General features: G+C 49.0%; 1 protein-coding gene across 2 annotated transcripts in view; it reads left to right on the top strand.

Moving 5' to 3' along the window:
• Nucleotides 1-18,770, top strand: part of LOC112244897 (teashirt homolog 3-like) — a 42,472-nt gene extending 23,702 nt beyond the window's left edge. For both annotated transcript variants that reach the window (XM_042330850.1, XM_042330851.1), the window contains one exon: nucleotides 13,744-18,770. In XM_042330850.1, coding sequence (XP_042186784.1) covers nucleotides 13,744-17,138 — 3,395 coding nt within the window. In that variant the 3' untranslated portion in view covers nucleotides 17,139-18,770. The remainder of the gene's footprint in view (nucleotides 1-13,743) is intronic.
• The last annotated feature ends 1,563 nt before the right edge of the window (nucleotides 18,771-20,333 follow it).

Here is a 20,333-nt window from a genome sequence, read left to right as displayed (position 1 = left end):
CCCCACCCCACCCAACATAACACCCTCTCCACCCAAAGGCCTGGGCTATTGATCTCGTCTGCACTCAGGAAGTGGGCAGGCCCTAAAGAAAGGAGGCCCAGTGTCTCTTTAAAGTCTCAGTCCGGTTGGCTACTTTCACAGGGAGCTGAGAGCACATCACTTTTTATTAGCTTCATAAATCACCTTTGTTGTCAATCAAGCCACGGAGAATAATTGGATGTGGCTGAAGCCTTGCGTGATGGATTATAAATCATTCAAGATTAAATTAAAAGATAATGCTCAATCTAAATGGTTTGTGTTTTTTTTGCAGTCTAAATGACCTCGGAGTGCGGCTGTTTTCCAGCTTTACTGCTGTTTCTCTTTCCTCTAAAACGCTACACACTTCATACCGTTTATTGCTCAACGGCCCAGCAAAGTTTCCCATTGTGGTTGGGGGTGTGAATGCCTCTTTTTGTTAGTGTGTGGGAGGATGTGTGTGTGTGCGTGTGTGTGTGTGTGTGCGTGTGCGTGCGTGTGCGTGTGTCGTGTGTGTGCGTGTGCGTGTGCGTGCGTGTGTGTGCGTGCGTGTGTGTGCGCGTGTGTGCGTGCGTGTGTGTGTGTGTGTGCGTGCGTGCGTGTGTGCGTGTGCATGTGTGTGTGTGCGCCCGTGTCGACATGCGTGTTTGTAAGTCATGGCTCCAGTCCAGCCCACAGCTCAACCCCCGAACGCTGCCTTTTAAACTTAGCCCGGGCAGAATCAGAAGAAATCAGGTGCCCGCAATCTTTTCTGGAGCGTCACCCCGCGACTAAATCAGTATAAACAAACATGTCGGCATTAGGATGCAGTGGGGCCCAGGGCATGCTAGCAGATTAGACCTGACACAGCCTCAAACAACCACAGTAGCCCTGGCCACCCTCTCAGCTGCTGGAGCCCTCTCGCCCTCTCCCTCTCCACCTTCACACCAGCCCAATAACGAAAGAGACAAGAGTGTGAGTGTGTGTGAGCGGGAGAGGGAGACTATGACGAGAGAGAGAGGAGAGGGCTGTATCCTCCACATTAGCGGCAGCGCCGGCGATCTGCCTTTCTGTCCGTTTGTGTTCTGACAGATCTGGCATTATCATAATCGCCCTCCCGTACATGACGGGACGTTAAAGTGATGCTGTCGTTTTATTTGCGGGCAGGTCGTCCCGCGCCTCCCCGTGGCCCGGCGCTAACTTCCCGGCCGAGCCGAGCCGAGTAGGTCAAATGACATCTTTTGATCAGGGCTGTCCAAAGAGATCAGAGGAGACTGGCAGGTAATGGATATCCAGTGACAAACCAAATCTAGAGCAGGGATGGGAGCTGGGAGCGAGCGCCGAGCTGGCTGCCACTTCCCCATTAGGACTGCTCTCTCCTCCCTTTCCCAGGGACTGCAGACTGACATCTCCACAGACCACCTAAATCACAGAGCCGACTGCTCTTAACACTGGGTATTATGCTTTGGAAATAGCTATTATTTCCCCTCTAACATTTTTGTTATAGTCTGTGTGTGTCGTCCTTCTCTGGGTGTGTTTCAGGGTTTCAGGGATTTCAGGGTTTGAATTCAGTATTCTCTTCTTTGATGCCGTGTGTTTTCTGTTTGTCTTATCTATGTCAGGCTTGTCGTTTGAGTGTGTATTTGTGTGTGTGTGTGGGTGTGTGTGTGTGTGTGTGTGTGTGTGTGTGTGTGTGTGTGGGTATGTGTGTGTGTGGGTGTGTGTGTGTCTGTGTGTGTGTGTGTGTGGGGGGGGGGGTGTGGGTGTGTGTGGGTATGTGTGTGGGTGTGTGTGGGTGTCTGTGCGTGTTCAGAGAAAGTACAGCAAGGCCGAAGGGATCGCAGCCAAATCTGTTCTCTCCCATTACCCAGCAGCCCTCTCTAATGGTAGACTGACACAGTCTTGTGATTCTGTTCTGAGTGGGACTCGAGCAGAGAGCGGGAGGCAGGGCAGTACAGGGAAGGATAGAGCATTGAGAGAGGGGGAGGCAGGGCAGTACAGGGAAGGATAGAGCATTGAGAGAGGGGAGGCAGGGCAGTACAGGGAAGGATAGAGCATTGAGAGGGGGAGGCAGGGCAGTACAGGGAAGGATAGAGCATTGAGAGGGGGAGGCAGGGCAGTACAGGGAAGGATAGAGCATTGAGAGGGGGAGGCAGGGCAGTACAGGGAAGGATAGAGCATTGGGAGAGGGGGAGGCAGGGCAGTACAGGGAAGGATAGAGCATTGGGAGAGGGGGAGGCAGGGCAGTACAGGGAAGGATAAAGCATTGAGAGAGGGGGAGGCAGGGCAGTACAGGGAAGGATAGAGCATTGGGAGAGGGGGAGGCAGGGCAGTACAGGGAAGGATAGAGCATTGAGAGAGGGGGAGGCAGGGCAGTACAGGGAAGGATAGACCATTGAGAGAGCAGGGCACAGGGAAGGATAGAGCATTGAGAGAGGGGGAGGCAGGGCAGTACAGGGACGGATAGAGCATTGAGAGAGGGGGAGGCAGGGCAGAACAGGGAAGGATAGAGCATTGAGAGAGGGGGAGGCAGGGCAGTACAGGGAAGGATAGAGCATTGAGAGAGGGGGAGGCAGGGCAGAACAGGGAAGGATAGAGCATTGAGAGAGGGGGAGGCAGGGCAGAACAGGGAAGGATAGAGCATTGAGAGAGGGGGAGGCAGGGCAGTACAGGGAAGGATAGAGCATTGAGCGAGGGGGAGGCAGGGCAGTACAGGGAAGGATAGAGCATTGAGAGAGGGGGAGGCAGGGCAGAACAGGGAAGGATAGAGCATTGAGAGAGGGGGAGGCAGGGCAGTACAGGGAAGGATAGAGCATTGAGAGAGGGGGAGGCAGGGCAGTACAGGGAAGGATAGAGCATTGAGAGAGGGGGAGGCAGGGCAGAACAGGGAAGGATAGAGCATTGAGAGGGGGAGGCAGGGCAGTACAGGGAAGGATAGAGCATTGAGAGAGGGGGAGGCAGGGCAGTACAGGGACGGATAGAGCATTGAGAGAGGGGGAGGCAGGGCAGAACAGGGAAGGATAGAGCATTGAGAGAGGGGAGGCAGGGCAGTACAGGGAAGGATAGAGCATTGAGAGAGGGGGAGGCAGGGCAGAACAGGGAAGGATAGAGCATTGAGAGAGGGGGAGGCAGGGCAGAACAGGGAAGGATAGAGCATTGAGAGAGGGGAGGCAGGGCAGTACAGGGAAGGATAGAGCATTGAGAGAGGGGAAGGGCATACAGGGAAGGATAGAGCATTGAGAGAGGGGGAGGCAGGGCAGAACAGGGAAGGATAGAGCATTGAGAGAGGGGGAGGCAGGGCAGTACAGGGAAGGATAGAGCATTGAGAGAGGGGGAGGCAGGGCAGTACAGGGAAGGATAGAGCATTGAGAGGGGGAGGCAGGGCAGAACAGGGAAGGATAGAGCATTGAGAGAGGGGGAGGCAGGGCAGTACAGGGAAGGATAGAGCATTGAGAGAGGGGGAGGCAGGGCAGTACAGGGAAGGATAGAGCATTGGGAGAGGGGGAGGCAGGGCAGAACAGGGAAGGATAGAGCATTGAGAGAGGGGGAGGCAGGGCAGTACAGGGAAGGATAGAGCATTGAGAGAGAGGGAGGCAGGGCAGTACAGGGAAGGATAGAGCATTGAGAGAGGGGGAGGCAGGGCAGTACAGGGAAGGATAGAGCATTGAGAGAGGGGGAGGCAGGGCAGTACAGGGAAGGATAGAGCATTGAGAGAGGGGGAGGCAGGGCAGAACAGGGAATGATAGAGCATTGAGAGAGGGGGAGGCAGGGCAGTACAGGGAAGGATAGAGCATTGAGAGAGGGGGAGACAGGGCAGAACAGGGAAGGATAGATCATTGAGAGAGGGGAGGCAGGGCAGTACAGGGAAGGATAGATCATTGAGAGAGGGGGAGGCAGGGCAGAACAGGGAAGGATAGATCATTGAGAGAGGGGGAGGCAGGGCAGTACAGGGACGGATAGAGCATTGAGAGAGGGGGAGGCAGGGCAGAACAGGGAAGGATAGAGCATTGAGAGAGGGGGAGGCAGGGCAGTACAGGGAAGGATAGACCATTGAGAGAGGGGGAGGCAGGGCAGAACAGGGAAGGATAGAGCATTGAGAGAGGGGGAGGCAGGGCAGTACAGGGAAGGATAGAGCATTGAGAAAGGGGGAGGCAGGGCAGTACAGGGAAGGATAGACCATTGAGGGGGAGGCAGGGCAGAACAGGGAAGGATAGAGCATTGAGAGAGGGGGGGCAAGGAAGGACGGAACACAGAGAGAGACTCAAGGAGATACCAGAGAGACTCCAGGAGATAATGATGAGAGATGTTGGAAATTATGTTTCCTGCTCGGCCCTGGTTGGATGACTGTGTACACCCCAGCAGTCCCCCAATCCCTCCCTCCACTCCCTCCCCCTGGGAACGGACGACTGTGACCTCTGGTTGCCCTGCGCTTTAGGAATGTGACTGCTCCAAGTGGTGCACATCTGAATAACAAAGGGAGGCTGGCGGACAATTTGCTCGAGATCATCGTCTCTGCTTGATGGTTAGTGTGTGTGCTGTCTGTCCATGGGCCGTGTTGAGACAGTGCTAGAAGGGATGCTGGCGCACAGCTCATAACCCCCCAGCCCAGCCCAGCCCAGCCCAGCCCACGTCTAAATGTCAGGGGGTGATTCCATTGGCCGCTGTCTCATGCAGGGAGCATCAGAGAGAGGCATAGTAATGGATGTTTAGGGAGTCAATTATCATAACCCCCTGGCTAGATAGACTAATATACACAGGCAGTTTGTATGCATATGAAGAGGTCCTTTTTTAGTGTTTCTGTTTTAATATGTAATCACATCCTCTGTGAACCACTATGCCTGTGCCAGACACGGTCTCTGTCAGACACCGTCTATTCTAGTTGCGACTGAGGGGGTGTGTGAGACAGAAAGAAACAGTCATATTTGTTTTTATTTTATTTAGTATTTTATCGAACTAGGCAAGTCAGTTGAGAACAAATTCTCCGGCCAAACCCGGACGACGCTGGGCCAATTGTGCGCCGGCCCTATGGGACTCCCGATCACGGCCCGGATGTGACGCGGCCCAGATTCGACCCAGGTAACTGCAGCGACCCCTCTTTGCGCTGAGATACAGTGTCTTCGACCGCTGCGCCACTCGGGGGCAAATTCCCACGGATCAACTACTCATCGGCCTATTGAGGGGTATTCATCTTGGTGGTAGATGTGATGGGACGGACAAGACAGAGAAAAACGATTGCTCTAATGATTCGTGCCTCCTCTACTGTTTGCCAGCATTTCACACAGAAACCAGGTCTCTATTAGTCATTCAGGCCAACTGGGAAAATGTTGACCTTGTCTCTGCCTTTGTGAACTTCACAGTAAGACTGTCTCTCAGGGGGAAGTCCGTTCAGAGCTGTGTGGTGTGTCGGAGGACCTGTCTGAACGGGGTCATTTTGAGCCCGTGTGTAATTTTGAGAAACACGGCACTCCGTGTCAATGCTCGACGTGTCTGACAGTCTAGGATTCGCCACCGACTATTTCCTTGGTTTTATGTGGGTTTTAGTTAAGAGTGATAAAGTCAAGATACTAATCGTGGTGAGGGAATCCAAAATGAGTACAAAACCGACAAAGTAGGGGTTTTGGTCATTAACGTTGTTTTTATTGGTTTGTGGGGAATGCCTCGACTGACACTGCTTTTATTCCGGAACATCTTAGTCAGCGTCTCCCAGCACAATGCTCCTCCACTTGTCTGTGAACACTGAGCAAAGCAAATCAATCAATCAAATTGTATTTGTCACATGCGCCGAATACAACAGGTGTAGAACTTACCGTGAAATGCTGAATACAACAGGTGTAGAACTTGCTGTGAAATGCTGAATACAACAGGTGTAGAACTTACCGTGAAATGCTGAATACAACAGGTGTAGAACTTACTGTGAAATGCTAAATACAACAGGTGTAGAACTTACTGTGAAATGCTGAATACAATAGGTGTAGAACCTACCGTGAAATGCTGAATACAACAGGTGTAGAACCTACCGTGAAATGCTGAATACAACAGGTGTAGAACTTACCGGGAAATGCTGAATACAACAGGTGTAGAACTTACTGTGAAATGCTGAATACAACAGGTGTAGAATTTACTGTGAAATGCTGAATACAACAGGTGTAGAACTTACTGTGAAATGCTGAATACAACAGGTGTAGAACTTACTGTGAAATGCTGAATACAACAGGTGTAGAACTTACTGTGAAATGCTGAATACAACAGGTGTAGAACTTACTGTGAAATGCTGAATATAACAGGTGTAGAACCTACCGTCAAATGCTGAATACAACAGGTGTAGAACTTACTGTGAAATGCTGAATACAACAGGTGTAGAACTTACTGTGAAATGCTGAATACAACAGGTGTAGAACTTACTGTGAAATGCAGAATACAACAGGTGTAGAACTTACTGTGAAATGCTGAATACAACAGGTGTAGAACTTACCGTGAAATGCTGAATACAATAGGTGTAGAACTTACTGTGAAATGCTGAATACAACAGGTGTAGAACTTACCGTGAAATGCTGAATACAACAGGTGTAGAACTTACCGTGAAATGCTGAATACAACAGGTGTAGAACTTACTGTGAAATGCTGAATACAACAGGTGTAGAACTTACTGTGAAATGCTGAATACAACAGGTGTAGAACTTACTGTGAAATGCAGAATACAATAGGTGTAGAACTTACTGTGAAATGCTGAATACAACAGGTGTAGAACTTACTGTGAAATGCTGAATACAACAGGTGTAGAACTTACTGTGAAATGCTGAATACAACAGGTGTAGAACTTACTGTGAAATGCTGAATACAACAGGTGTAGAACTTACTGTGAAATGCTGAATACAGCAGGTGTAGAACTTACTGTGAAATGCTGAATACAACAGGTGTAGAACTTACTGTGAAATGCTGAATACAACAGGTGTAGAACTTACCGTGAAATGCTGAATACAACAGGTGTAGAACTTACTGTGAAATGCTGAATACAACAGGTGTAGAACTTACTGTGAAATGCTGAATACAACAGGTGTAGAACTTACTGTGAAATGCTTACTCACAGGCCCTTAACCAACCAGTTCAATAAATAGAGTTAAGAAAATATTTACTAAATGAGCTGAAGTACTAAAATAAAAGAAAGTAACACAATTAAATGACATAATAATAACGAGGCTTTATACAGGGGGTACCGGTACCGATTCAATGTGCAGGTTAGTCGAGGTCATTTGTACATTAAATGGTACCATTTAAGAAAGCAACCTGAACTTAAGGTTTCTTTCATTTCTAGATAGGGAATCCTTATTTTATTTCTACACCCCCAGCCTCTCATCCCGTCTCCCGACTCTGAGAGCATAGATAGGAAGGGTTTGGGGAGGGGGGGGTCTCCTATTTGTTGAGTTGAGAACGCGTCAGTAGCACTCTGCACTCGGGCGCTGTGGAGTGTCAAGGCGTGGGGATGGGCTGGGGAAGCACCCTGGCGAAGGGAGGGCCCAGGCATGTAGGCAGGCACCTGGAGCCGGCGGCACGGCGAGGCACGGTGTGTAAATACGCTGTCAGCTGCTCTCCAACTGAGTGGCATGAGCAGCCGATTAGCCGCGCTCGCACCGGTGTTCATGCATAATCTTACAGTTCCACCCTGCTCCCTCCGCCGCCGCTCCCTCCGCCGCCGCTCCCTCCGCCGCCGCTCCCTCCGCCGCCGCTCTTACCTAACCTGTTCTATCTCCCCTAATCCACCCCCACTCAGATATACGCTCACCTCGCCTCATCATCACACAGGCATTGGCCAGCCCGTCAGCTCAATGTATATGCAATTACAATGCGTAGTCCCTAGGTCATTTTCAGGTGCTGTTGATATGTATCCCCATGTCACAGATTCCTTTGCATTCTCTCTCTCTCTCTCTCTCTCTCACTCTGTCTCTCTCTGTCTCTCTCTCTCTGTCTCACTCTCTGTCTGTCTCTGTCTCTGTCTCTCTCTCTCTCTCTGTCTCTCTCTCTGTCTCTCTCTCTCTCTGTCTCTCTCTGTCTGGCTCTCTGTCTCTGTCTCTCTCTCTCTGTCTCTCTGTCTGTCTCTGTCTCTCTCTCGCTCTGTCTCTGTCTCACTCTCTCTCTCTCTGTCTCTCTGTCTGTCTCTCTCTCTGTCTGTCTCTGTCTCTCTGTCTGTCTCTGTCTCTCTCTGTCTCTCTCTGTCTGTCTCTCTGTCTGTCTCTGTCTCTCTCTCTCTCTGTCTCACTCTGTCTGTCTGTCTGTCTGTCTGTCTGTCTGTCTCTCTCTCTCTCTCTCTCTCTCTCTCTCTGTCTCTCTCTCTGTCTCTCTCTCTCTGTCTCTCTCTGTCTGGCTCTCTGTCTCTGTCTCTCTCTCTCTGTCTCTCTGTCTGTCTCTCTCTCGCTCTGTCTCTGTCTCTCTCTCACTCTCTCTCTCTGTCTGTCTGTCTGTCCCTGTCTCTCTCTCTGTCTCTGTCTCTCTGTCTGTCTCTGTCTCTCTCTCTCTCTGTCTCTCTCTCTCTCTGTCTCTCTGTCTCGCTCTCTGTCTCTCTCTCTCTCTGTCTCTGTCTCTCTCTCTCTCTCTCTCTCTCTCTCTCTCTCTCTCTCTGCTACATTGCGATTTGAATCCACCTCAATGGGTCCTGGTGGTCTTGGGCTGTACAGAGATGTCTGGGCGGGGTAGGGAGGCTGGTTAAAGTAGCCTTTTCTTTTTGGAGGCAGTGTTTACTTGTAGCCTTGGAGACCTGGCTCATTCGTCAGGCGTCTGGGTCGATGGGGCGTCTCTCTACGATCGATGGCACGCCTCCCTCGCCTCCATTCTCCCTTTCTTCAATCCCTCGCTCCGGCCAGCAATTGCCCCTTACCCACCTTCCTGCACACACACACACACACACACACACACACACACACACACACACACACACACACACACACACACACACACACACACACACACACACACACTTGAATACACACTAGATTAGAACGCACACAGCCGCCCAACCAATTTGTCTGTGCATGTCAAATCACAATAATTAAGCATTATTGATCTCAGATTCAATTAACTTCATTAACGCGGATCATGGCAGAGGCGAATGGCGAGGGGGGTGGAGAAAAGGGAGGTATAGGATCTCATCAGAGGGGGATCTGAGGGGAGGAGAGAGGAGGGACAGAGACAGGGTCTGCTGCTATCTCATATTCTCCACTACCACACTGGCAGTGTCAGCTTAAGGCGACTAACCGTTCTCCTTCTAATGATCTCATTTAGCAGATAGGCCTACTGCTGTATTGGAGCTACCTACCTCCCATTATGAAGGTGGGGCTTGGTGCTATATTTAGCATGGTTCATTACCAAACATTGAGCCCTTCTTCTCCTTTCCACCTTCACCTCGACACAGAAAGGTATTCTCGGTACCTGCGGGTTTTTGCTCCTCTTCTCCGTTCTAACCAGGCCAAGTAAATGATATTTGATTGGCTACCGTGATGATTCCTTCCTGCTTGTTCCTTGAAGAAATGCTCCCATGACCCAGCCCTCGGAAAGAGACAGCTAATGAAGTCTCTGTCGTCTGATAAAAATCCATCCCGTGGTCTGTCTGAAACTGCCCCTCAAACCAAAGCTGTGAAACTGCAGAAAGGCATGTGGCTACAGACCCCCACCCCCAAACACACACACACACACACACACACACACACACACACACACACACACACACACACACGCAGTGTGTGTCATGCATTCCACAGTTTCACTCCTAAACAGTTCTGTAAACATACTGTAATAGAGAGCCTGTGTGGATGATTTGCCTGCGGAGTGATTATGTAACGATGATGATCTGTATCCTAGCCGCATACTTATTGACTAAAATGAACCCTTAGTGTTTGTATTGACTTGTATACAATCATGTCAACCAGAATTGACCTTTTATGGAAAGAGCTTTTTCAGAATAATTTGCTACTGAGATAGAACAGCAACTGGCCCGCATGTATCAAATGTTAGGCAAGAATTAGAAGAGGGAATACTATACGGGAACAAAAAAAAATGAGTGAAAAATTGGATTCCTGAGGTTTGGTTTTCCCCTTAAACATATACAGTGCATTAATTGACACGATATCAGATGGACGTGACATATAATGGAAATACATTGGGGGCTCAGAGCGGAATTTGTTTTGGACATGGAATCCTTTGATACAGATACACGTGTTATTTTGAGAAGTCAACTAATCGCTCTGGGTTCTGTGGTCCCAATCCCAAAAGCACACATCTTTCCCCCCATTTCAAAGAGCCATTCTCAATGGGTCTTCTCTCTTAATATCCCACCGCAAATGAGATCAAACTCTCTTCCTCCCCGCTGACAGTTAATTCAGAGGTTATTTTCACTTGCTCTCCCTTTTTTCTTGCCATCCCGTTTTTCTAATTAAAAGAGCACCTGCGTGGCGGAGAGCGCTTGGCCATGCCTGCGCCAGGGCTGAAAGCTCAGTATTGGAACACACATCCACGGTCACTTTAGGGGCCCTGTGGCCTGGCGCCGGTCCAGAGGCCTGTGAGATGCTCCCTGTGTGGCCTCAGGTTTGAGGTCATTCCAAGGCCTCCCTCCTTCCTCTCTGCCTGTCTTCCCTCCTACCTACCACATCTATTCCGGTCTTTCTCTCTCGCTCTCTCCACTCTCTATGCCTGAGGCTAAAAGCTGATGTTTAAGTAGGTGTTTTGTGCTGAATGTGTTGCCTCACATTCCATCTCCATATACCTTTAATGCAAGACACACATAGACACATGTAAATAACGGAATCATTCACACAAATGCCTCCCTTTCTCTTTCAGTATCTCTTTCATTGTCTTCGTACGCACGCACGCACCCACACACACACACACGCATGCACCCACACGCACGCACCCACACACACACACACGCATGCACCCACACGCACGCACCCACACGCCACACACACACACACGCATGCACCACACGCATGCACCCACACGCACGCACGCACCCACACACACACACACACGCACGCACGCACGCACCCACACACCCTTGCACGCACCCACACACACACACACACGCAATGTTGGTTTTTGTTCTGTCATATTCAGGTCAAGGTTAGTGTTTTGGCTGGTTTGTTCACACTTGAGAGGGAGGTAGGAGGTTCAGTAGGAAAATGACTTGGCATTGGCACAGAGAGAGGCATATTACTTTGGCCTCTCGCTGTGTTTTCAGTTGCACATTTTAATGACATTAAAATCAGTGTTGCAATGATGTTTTAGGTGAACTATACGTTTATATTTAGTGCGGTAGCAAAGGTTGCACTGCAGATTTATTGGCTTTGGTGTCAAAATGACCCTCCCCCATGCCTTCCTTTCTCCGTGTGTGTTTTAATTACATTTAACAGCTTTATGTCTGGGTTGTATTTTGAGGAAGGAGATTTCACATGGGTGTTTGGCCTCGATGTGAGTGCTGTTCTGACTGCTTCCTGAGCAAAGGCATTCTTCTCTTAAACAGCTGTCGTTTTGGCTGATTCAGAACAGATGGCAGTGTGTGCGTGTGTGTGTGTGTGCATGGCCTGATCAGGGTTGCCTGTTGAGTTGTGTGTGGTATTGGATTACATGTTAAGATGTCCCATATTTTGCTGCTCAGTATTCCAATTGTGCTTTTCTGAGCATCACTGCATCTGTTCACAAAATGGCAGATGTCCATTATGCATCTAAATGTAAACGTTTCTACGGGCTACTCCGGGGCTCCCGAATGGCGCAGCGGTCTAAGGCACTGCATCTCATTGCTAGAGGAGTCACTACAGACACGGGTTCAATTCCAGGCTGTATCACAACCGGCTGTGATTGAGAGTCCCATAGGGCGGTGCACAATTGGCCCAGCGTCGTTAGGGTTTGGTCGGGGTAGGCTGTCAATGTAAATAAGAATTTGTTCTTAACTGACCTGCCAGGTTAAATATATATATATATTTTTATACAATAATAGTGTAATCCCTAAGATTTATGTGACATTCTTCCGAAATGTTGGAACATTTGAAGTAGAAATGCTACCAAAATAATTGGCAGTAAGAATACATTTCCTTCTGGCTCAGTAGTTGTTTCACCAATGTATTATGTTGTATACATCTTGTACACTAGCACACACGAGGTAACCGATTCCAACTTGCTGCGTGTCGATGTGCGAGATTGAACATTAAAGCAGCCCGCTCGTTCAGTCGAAAGGCTACGGACGACTGCCCGGAGGCACAGCGTTTCTACTGCGGCGCAACGCCTGGGAGCTGCTGCGTGTTTCAGTGCATCTGTTTATCCCACGGCACCACACTGCCAAAGGCAACAGAATGAGCCTCCTGACAATGACAGAGATATCCCCCCTGCGTCTGGGCTGATGCAGTGTGCTCACACCTTCAGTACCGCTCCGAGATAGAAGTCAGCAGTAACACTACTGGAGCGTGTTGTGTGACATGACGGGCAGGTTCTGGAGGTAGCTACCCAAATGTCACCAGATGGAACTGTCCCTTTTGAAGAGGCTGTGTCTTTCTCCACAAAGCTCGTATACGTTTTAGTAAAAAAAAAAAACTTCCATTCTTTTAAGTGATTGCTTTTTTTTTGTTTGTTGCTATAGTGTCCCCTTATTGAAGCGTGATTTATAGGTTTCTTAGAGATAATGCTCTGACTGTTGAGAGCATTCATATTCAAGTGACCTTTAGCAGTTGTTAGTGTGTGCACTGGGACACCATGGTCAGTGTCATTCTTGCCTTTAGTTTACATACCTGGACAATGGATGATGCACAGCTAGGAATCAGTAACGGTCAGGAATGTACGGAATTATCCCAATGTCCTGTCTATCATCTCAGCTTGTCTTCCGGCCGACTGTTCTCAGACAGCCTCCAATCACCAAATAACACATATGTGTATGTGTCTGGACAATGATAGGAAGTGCTTTTAAAAAAATATATATATATTTGTATCTTTCCATCTCACTGCAATCCACATTTTATTGTTTTAAACAGGAGGGATTTGAATATAAATTGAAAGTATACTCTCCGGGCTAAACTGTAAATAATAACTCAACTTTCTCATCTGTTGCAATTGCAGTAAATGTGTTTTGCTCGGAGAGATTTGGCTTTGGAAACGTACATAAGCTCATTTTTATTTACAAGTAGGCGAGCCCGTGCCGTGTAATGAGTGAAAATGCATGCTTAAATGGCGAGCGGGTCTGTTAAGAAATGCATTAGAGGCTGAAGAAGAAGCGTAAGACATATTCATTGACAGACAGGAACTGCTGTCTCGGAGGTTGATACAAGTCATTTATTACTTCAGAAACGAATGCCACCTCCAGAATGTGCTTCATTAATTTCGAATTTGGTTTTAATTTCAAGCTGTTGCCCCTTGAGAAGAATAAGGTGGCAAGTTGTGTTTGAAGAGCCATTTCCTTTCCCTCTTCTCTCTCTGTCTTTCTCAGTCTCTGCAGTAAAGAACAAAGGGGGTGGGAGGGAGGGAGGGAGGCTGGGACTTTACTCCATTTGGAAAACAATGTAAATGCAATGGGGAAGTTGAAATGGAATTACAGCAACAGTCGATGATATGAAGTGGTCTCGTCTGTGATTGCTTTGCTTTTCTGAACATTCCAGTACTTCTATCAGCTTTCTGATATGCAAGGAATCGCAAGAATGCCAAATTGGAGATCTTCATCATTAGACATGGTGTGCTGTGGTAATAACAATCCTCTCTCTGTTTCTCTCTCTGTTTCCCCAGCGTATGCCCCTGAGGATGAGAAGGAGGCTGCCCTGCTCGATGAGGACCTGGAGGGGGAGGACTCTGCCGGGGAGGAGGAGCCTGCGGTGAAGTACATGTGCCAAGACAAGGACTTCCTTTTCAATGACCGGCCTGGTTTCCACGACTCCCCCGTGGCCGACTTCTCCGGCCATGAGTTGGACAATGAGTCTCACCTGAGTGAGTCCAGTGACCGCATGTCAGACTTTGAGAGTGCCTCTCTCAGAAATGAGGAGGAGGTCGCGAAGGTGCCACTAACGCCCTTGTCGCTATCTTCCTCTGTCACGATGGCCACCAGCACAGCTGTAGCCACGGAGGACGGCGCCACCACTGGGCCAGACAGCCTGGAGCAGATGAAGGCCATCTACACCAGCTTCCTGACCAACTCTTACTGGTCGTCTCTGAACCTCAACCTCACCCAGCCGCCAGCGGTGGAGAAACCTCCACGCAGCCACAGCAGCAGCAGCAGCAGCAGTAGCAGCAGTTGTGGCAGCAATGGCAATGGTTACGACTGGCACCAGTCCGCCGTGGCCAAGACCCTCCAGCAGGTCTCTCAGAACCAGAACCGGCTCAACCACCCTGCAGTGGAGCAAAACAACCTGTTCAGCACCGTGCAGCTCTACCGTCAGAGCACGAAGCTCTACGGCTCCATCTTCACAGGTGCCAGTAAGTTCCGCTGCAAGGACTGCAGTGCTGCCTACGACACGCTGGTGGGGCTGACTGTACACATGAATGAGACAGGCCACTACCGCGATGACAACCACGAGACCGACAGCGACGGCACCAAGCGCTGGTCCAAGCCACGTAAACGATCCCTCCTGGAGATGGAAGGGAAAGAAGATGCTCAGAAGGTCCTGAAGTGTATGTACTGTGGACATTCCTTTGAGTCTCTGCAGGACCTCAGTGTCCACATGATTAAGACAAAACACTACCAGAAAGTGCCTCTGAAGGAGCCAGTGACTCCTGTGGCAGCCAAGATCATCTCCTCCGCCCGGAAGAGAGCCCCCATTGAGCTCGACATCCCCAGCTCCCCAGACTCCAATGGGTGCACCCCCAAACCCTCCCTAAATGACCCTTATGACGCCCTCCAGAAGGCATCCAACCCCTACATCACCCCAAACAACCGTTACGGACACCAGAATGGAGCCAGTTATGCATGGCAGTTCGAGTCCAGGAAGTCCCAGATCCTGAAATGCATGGAATGTGGCAGCTCCCACGACACACTTCAGGAGCTAACAGCACACATGATGGTGACCGGTCACTTCATCAAGGTCACAAACTCTGCCATTAAGAAAGGCAAGCCCATCATGGAGTCACCCCCAACACCCATCCCCATCATCTCTGCAGGTGAGGAGAAATTCCAGTCTGTGCCACTGGCAGCCACAGCATTCTCCCCACCTCCTCCACCCATACCTCCTCCCTCTAGTGTTTCCCCTGCCATGGCTGTGGAGATTAAGAAGGAGGAGAAGGAAGAGGAATGTATGAAGGAAACCGCTAACAGCAGCAAAGACAAGAAGACCGGAGATGATGAGACAGAGGAGAAATTTGATATCTCCTCCAAATACTCTTACTTAACAGAGGAGGATCTGGAGGAGAGCCCTAAGGGAGGGTTTGACATCCTGAAGTCCTTGGAGAACACAGTGACATCAGCCATCAACAAAGCACAGAACGGTGCTCCCAGCTGGGGAGGCTACCCCAGCATCCATGCTGCATACCAGCTCCCAAACATCATGAAGCTCTCACTGGCCAACTCAGGGAAGAGCTCAGCCCTGAAGTACATGTTCCCTGGAGGAGAGACCCTTTTCCAAAATGCCAAAAACCAACCTCTGATCTCCCCGCCCAGCCGCCAGACCTCTCCTCTCCCCAAAAACAACTTCCACGCCATGGAGGAGCTGGTGAAGAAGGTGACTGAGAAAGTAGCCAAGGTGGAGGAAAAGATGCGGGAGCCCAGTGTAAGGGCGTCCCCAATGAGACAAGCCACACCCTCCCCCTGCAGCAGCGAGGCCGGGGAGTCAGCCAGAGGGGAGTCCCCTAAAGGGAGGAGAGGGTCTAAAACCCCCGAGAGCATCGGAGGAGGCAGCCACAAAGACTGTAACGGTGACGCCAATATGAAGGAGTCGCTGGAGAATGGAATGGAGTCTGCTGTCAAATCCCCCATCTCTGCCTTGTGTGGCGGCACAGCCATTATTACAGACCACCCGCCAGAGCAGCCCTTCGTCAATCCTCTAAGTGCTCTTCAGTCCGTGATGAACGTCCACCTGGGTAAGGCAGCCAAGCCTGCTCTGCCGTCCCTGGACCCCATGAGCATGCTCTTCAAGATGAGCAACAGCCTGGCAGAGAAGGCAGCGGTCGCCGCTTCCACCCCAGCTCAGACCAAAAAAAACAACGAGCACTTAGACCGCTACTTCTACCACGTCAACAACGACCAGCCAATAGACCTGACCAAAGGCAAGAATGAAAAGAGTAGCTCCCTGGGTTCAGCTGCCCTGTCGTCATCCACATCAACACCCTCCTCGGGCTCCCCCTCCTCCACAGCCACCATGGCCAAGGCCTCGTCCGCTGTGGCCTCGTTCATGTCCAACTCCCCGCTGCGTGAGAACGCCCTGTCTGACATATCAGACATGCTGAGAAACCTGACAGAGAGTCAAGCTTCCAAGTCCTCCACGCCCACCAGCCTGTCGGAAAGGTCTGACCTCGAGGGTTCCACTCAAGAGGAGCTAGAGGAGATCTCTCCAGCCCAGAAACGCAAGGGCCGGCAGTCCAACTGGAACCCTCAACACCTGCTGATCCTACAGGCCCAGTTTACTGCCAGCCTCCGGCAGACTGGCGATGGAAAGTTTGTGATGTCAGACCTGAGCCCCCAGGAGAGGATGCACATCTCCCGTTTCACAGGCCTCTCCATGACGACCATCAGCCACTGGCTGGCCAACGTCAAGTACCAGCTGAGGAGAACCGGAGGGACGAAGTTCTTAAAGAACCTGGACTCAGGCCACCCAGTGTTCTTCTGCAGCGACTGTGCTTCTCAGATCCGTTCCCCCTCCACCTACGTCAGCCACTTGGAGTCTCACCTGGGCTTCAGACTCCGAGACCTGGCCAAACTGTCTGGAGAGCAGCTTGTCAGCCAGATCTCACGTCACGCCAAAAGCCTGTCCGAAAAACTGCTCTCCAACCACTCCCACTCCAACCCTCACTCCCACTCCCACGCCCACTCCCCATCTCCCTCCCCTGACGAGGACGGCAGCAGCACCTCGTATCAGTGCACGCTCTGCAACCGGACTTTTGCAAGCAAGCACGCAGTCAAGCTCCACCTGAGCAAGACCCATGGGAAATCCCCAGAGGACCACCTTATGTATGTGTGTGAGCTTGAGAAACAGTAGCACTAAGCTGTGGACATGCTGCACTCTCTCTCTCTCTCTCTCTCTCTCTCTCTCTCTCTCTCTCTCTCTGGTCCCGTTCTCTCTTGGTCTATCTTTAGCCTTTCACAGACATTTCTTTCAAAAAAAAAGGACTAAAAACTATTAAGTGATGAAACTGCACAAAGATGCCGTGGAACTACTGTTTAGTTTCGGCACATGGTTTCTGATTTTCTTTAAAAGGGAGACTCACTCTGGCCCAAGAAGCTTTTGTTTGTTTATGCTCTCCTTTTTATGAAAAGACGGTCATTTTCTAAATGTGCAGTGTTGAAGAAAGAGGTGCTGTTGTCACTGATAAAACAAATGAAGGTTGAACAATATTTTAAAATGAAGTGGTATGTATTTGAAAGTTGTGTAAATTGGATTTGATTTCTTTATATTCTGGCATCCTTTGAGATGCGATAAGCTGCATGCATAAATGAAACAGTTTAGTTGAACATTTGGTTAACTAAATCTGGTGCACTTTTCTTTTCTCTCTCTTTCCCTCTCTTTTTGTTAATGTGATCTTTATGTGCTGGTGTCAGCATCTGAAATTTAACCCTCTGAGTACGGCCAAAGCACTTCTACCCGAATGATCCCAAAACCCTTCTCAAAACAAACTATTTTAGATTGGAATTGACCAAGCTATTGTGTGGTTTGTAAGCTGCACAGTGAAAGCACCACGTCCCTGTCCAACAGCCAATCTCTAAAGATGCATCGTACGTGATGCAAAATCTCAATCTGAACTCGTTTACTTTGTTTAATCAGGGGCCTCTATGAATTCAGGTCTGTGTAAAAATGTATCTAAAAACATATATACTAATTCCTGTCTAAATTATGCATCATTTTTATATTTTTAATTTAAGAGGAGTATGACTGTCTACTGGTGCACAATATATGAAGACATGAATGAAATTGTTTTGCACAATAGTTTTGTAAAATATGTTATTTAATCCAATGATATGAAAATAAGAGGAACAAAATGACCCAGAACTCTTTTATTTCCACCTCGTGCTCAAAGGGTTAAACCTCTAGTACAAGACAGTACATGTGCCGGTATTTGAACGTTAAAAAGACAAAAGGTTGTACAACAGATGTTACTTTATGAAGTAATGGAGAATTCCACACGTTTTATTTATAAGCACTCTTGGTTGTTGTTTCATATCGTAGGATGCCTTTTGGATTGGTATTTCTTTCTTTTTTTTCTCTGTCTAATTACTCTCCCACAATTCCGCACTGCAGCGTTATCTTTTGGGGATATGAAAGGTAACCATAGTTACCTCACCTCTGATTGACAGTTCTGCTCCATTTTTTTGGCAGTTCATTTGCTGAAGTAACTGACAGCTGCCAGTGTAAGGAAATCTTAAGTGTAAAATATTGGCATGTAAACAGCACAGACACTGTTATGCATTCTGTGCCGTGTTTTTGTTGTTGTTGTTGTTGTTGTTGACAATGAAGCACCCATTATATGACTTCATATAACCTTTTTTTCTACTGCAGCATTAAAAGGAAACCGTTTTTTTTTTTTTTTGCAATAACACTGTGTGTCGTGGCTCACGATTATGTAGGTGCTGTGCGTTTTCTAATGAGCACATTAAACTGAAAATTGTTTCTGGCCGGTGATGAGCTCCAGACGAGTTTACAGTGAGTCGCAGGGCCCTGCAGAAGATGAAAGCTGTCACACCATCATCCTGTGTGTCTCCACAAAGCCCTGCCTGGAACAGGAATAGCCTATGGGCCATATCAGGGGCCACTATGGGGAGCCTCAGAGACAGACACCACCCAAGCACTATAGCGGTGGCACCAGTATCACATGTCCATCAAGTGTGCGTATCAGCCATACGTGTTCCTTTCTTTCTACATCGTCTCCATTCGAATGTGTTGGGCCACATAGGAAAAGGGAAATAGAAACCACATAGTGAATACTGAACAGCAGGTAACTCGTAGCTGCGTGGCATCTCCATTCACAAACGCAACAGTATGCGAACGGAGATCTGCCCTTCCCCCTTCATCTCCTTGACTGGATGTAGCAGATAATTGCATAAATCCTGGCACTTAGCTGTCTCATTTTCACCATTTTATTCCCCGCTCTGTAATTAACCCACACTTCCATTTTGTGTGTACAGTAGATTTTTAAAAAAGACAAAGAGAGAGGAGGCCGTTGTTTAGGCCTCATGGAGGATGACAACAATGCAGCAACGATCAGCACGTGGCTTTCGAGTCCTCAGCTATGCGCAACAACAATTAAATGCAGTCTATCAGGACAGTTAGTTAGTTGGGTACAGACACTAGGCCCATTGCCTCTCCATGAAGCAGGCCATTCGCCCACAATAGAGGAGGTGGAGAAGGAGGGATGGAGGATTGTTTCTCAACTTCATATTTTGTCCTCGTGGTCTGTTCTCTTCTTCTAGCTGCTGAATATGTTTTGCGTCAGGTCCTGTCACCAAAACCACCTCACTGATAAACTCCGACACACAGTTATAGACCAACAACCACACACACACACACACCCACACACCCTTCAGCTGCCAGGTAGAGGGACTTCATCCGCGGTGACAAGGTGCCGCTGAATGTGAAAATGTCAGCCTTCACAGCCGTGCCTGACGTCTGGCGCCGTATTTAAGGCTCTCATTAGTCGCAAAGGAAATATGCGTGAAATTGAAGTGTAAGAAAAGCATTTTCTCTCCCCTCTCACATCCAGGGAGCTCAGAGTAGGCTGGGCTTATTAAGGTTCAAAACAGGCGTGTAGGAGACAATGTGTAGCCTGAAGGCACACGCACACACACTCACACTTATTCACTATGTATTCCCCACAATCCCTCAGACTACAGGCTTCATGTCTACAGATAGGTGTGCGGATGTACTCCGTTTAAAAAGGAGTATCAAAAGAACAAATGGTCACGTGTGCCGGATTTTGGATAAAATGACATTTTGCGTGGTATGAGTACTATGCCAAAATATGAAGAGGAAATATCCACGTCGGATGAAAGGAACAAACTGGCTCAAATATGCTATGGAGACTAACATCTTACTTGCATTTTGGATATGTTCCTACGTGCTAGCACATTACTGCCGCGTTGTAGCCAACACGACGTAAATGTCGACATCCTCCCGGGAGGAGCGTACAGTACGGCTCAGCCGATGTGCGACTTTCAGCGGCTCAGACTTGACCCTTAATGC

Source organism: Oncorhynchus tshawytscha, linkage group LG12, assembly GCF_018296145.1.
Source record: "Oncorhynchus tshawytscha isolate Ot180627B linkage group LG12, Otsh_v2.0, whole genome shotgun sequence".
Taxonomy (NCBI): Eukaryota; Metazoa; Chordata; class Actinopteri; order Salmoniformes; family Salmonidae; genus Oncorhynchus; species Oncorhynchus tshawytscha.
This window is presented reverse-complemented; position numbering and strand designations above follow the sequence as displayed.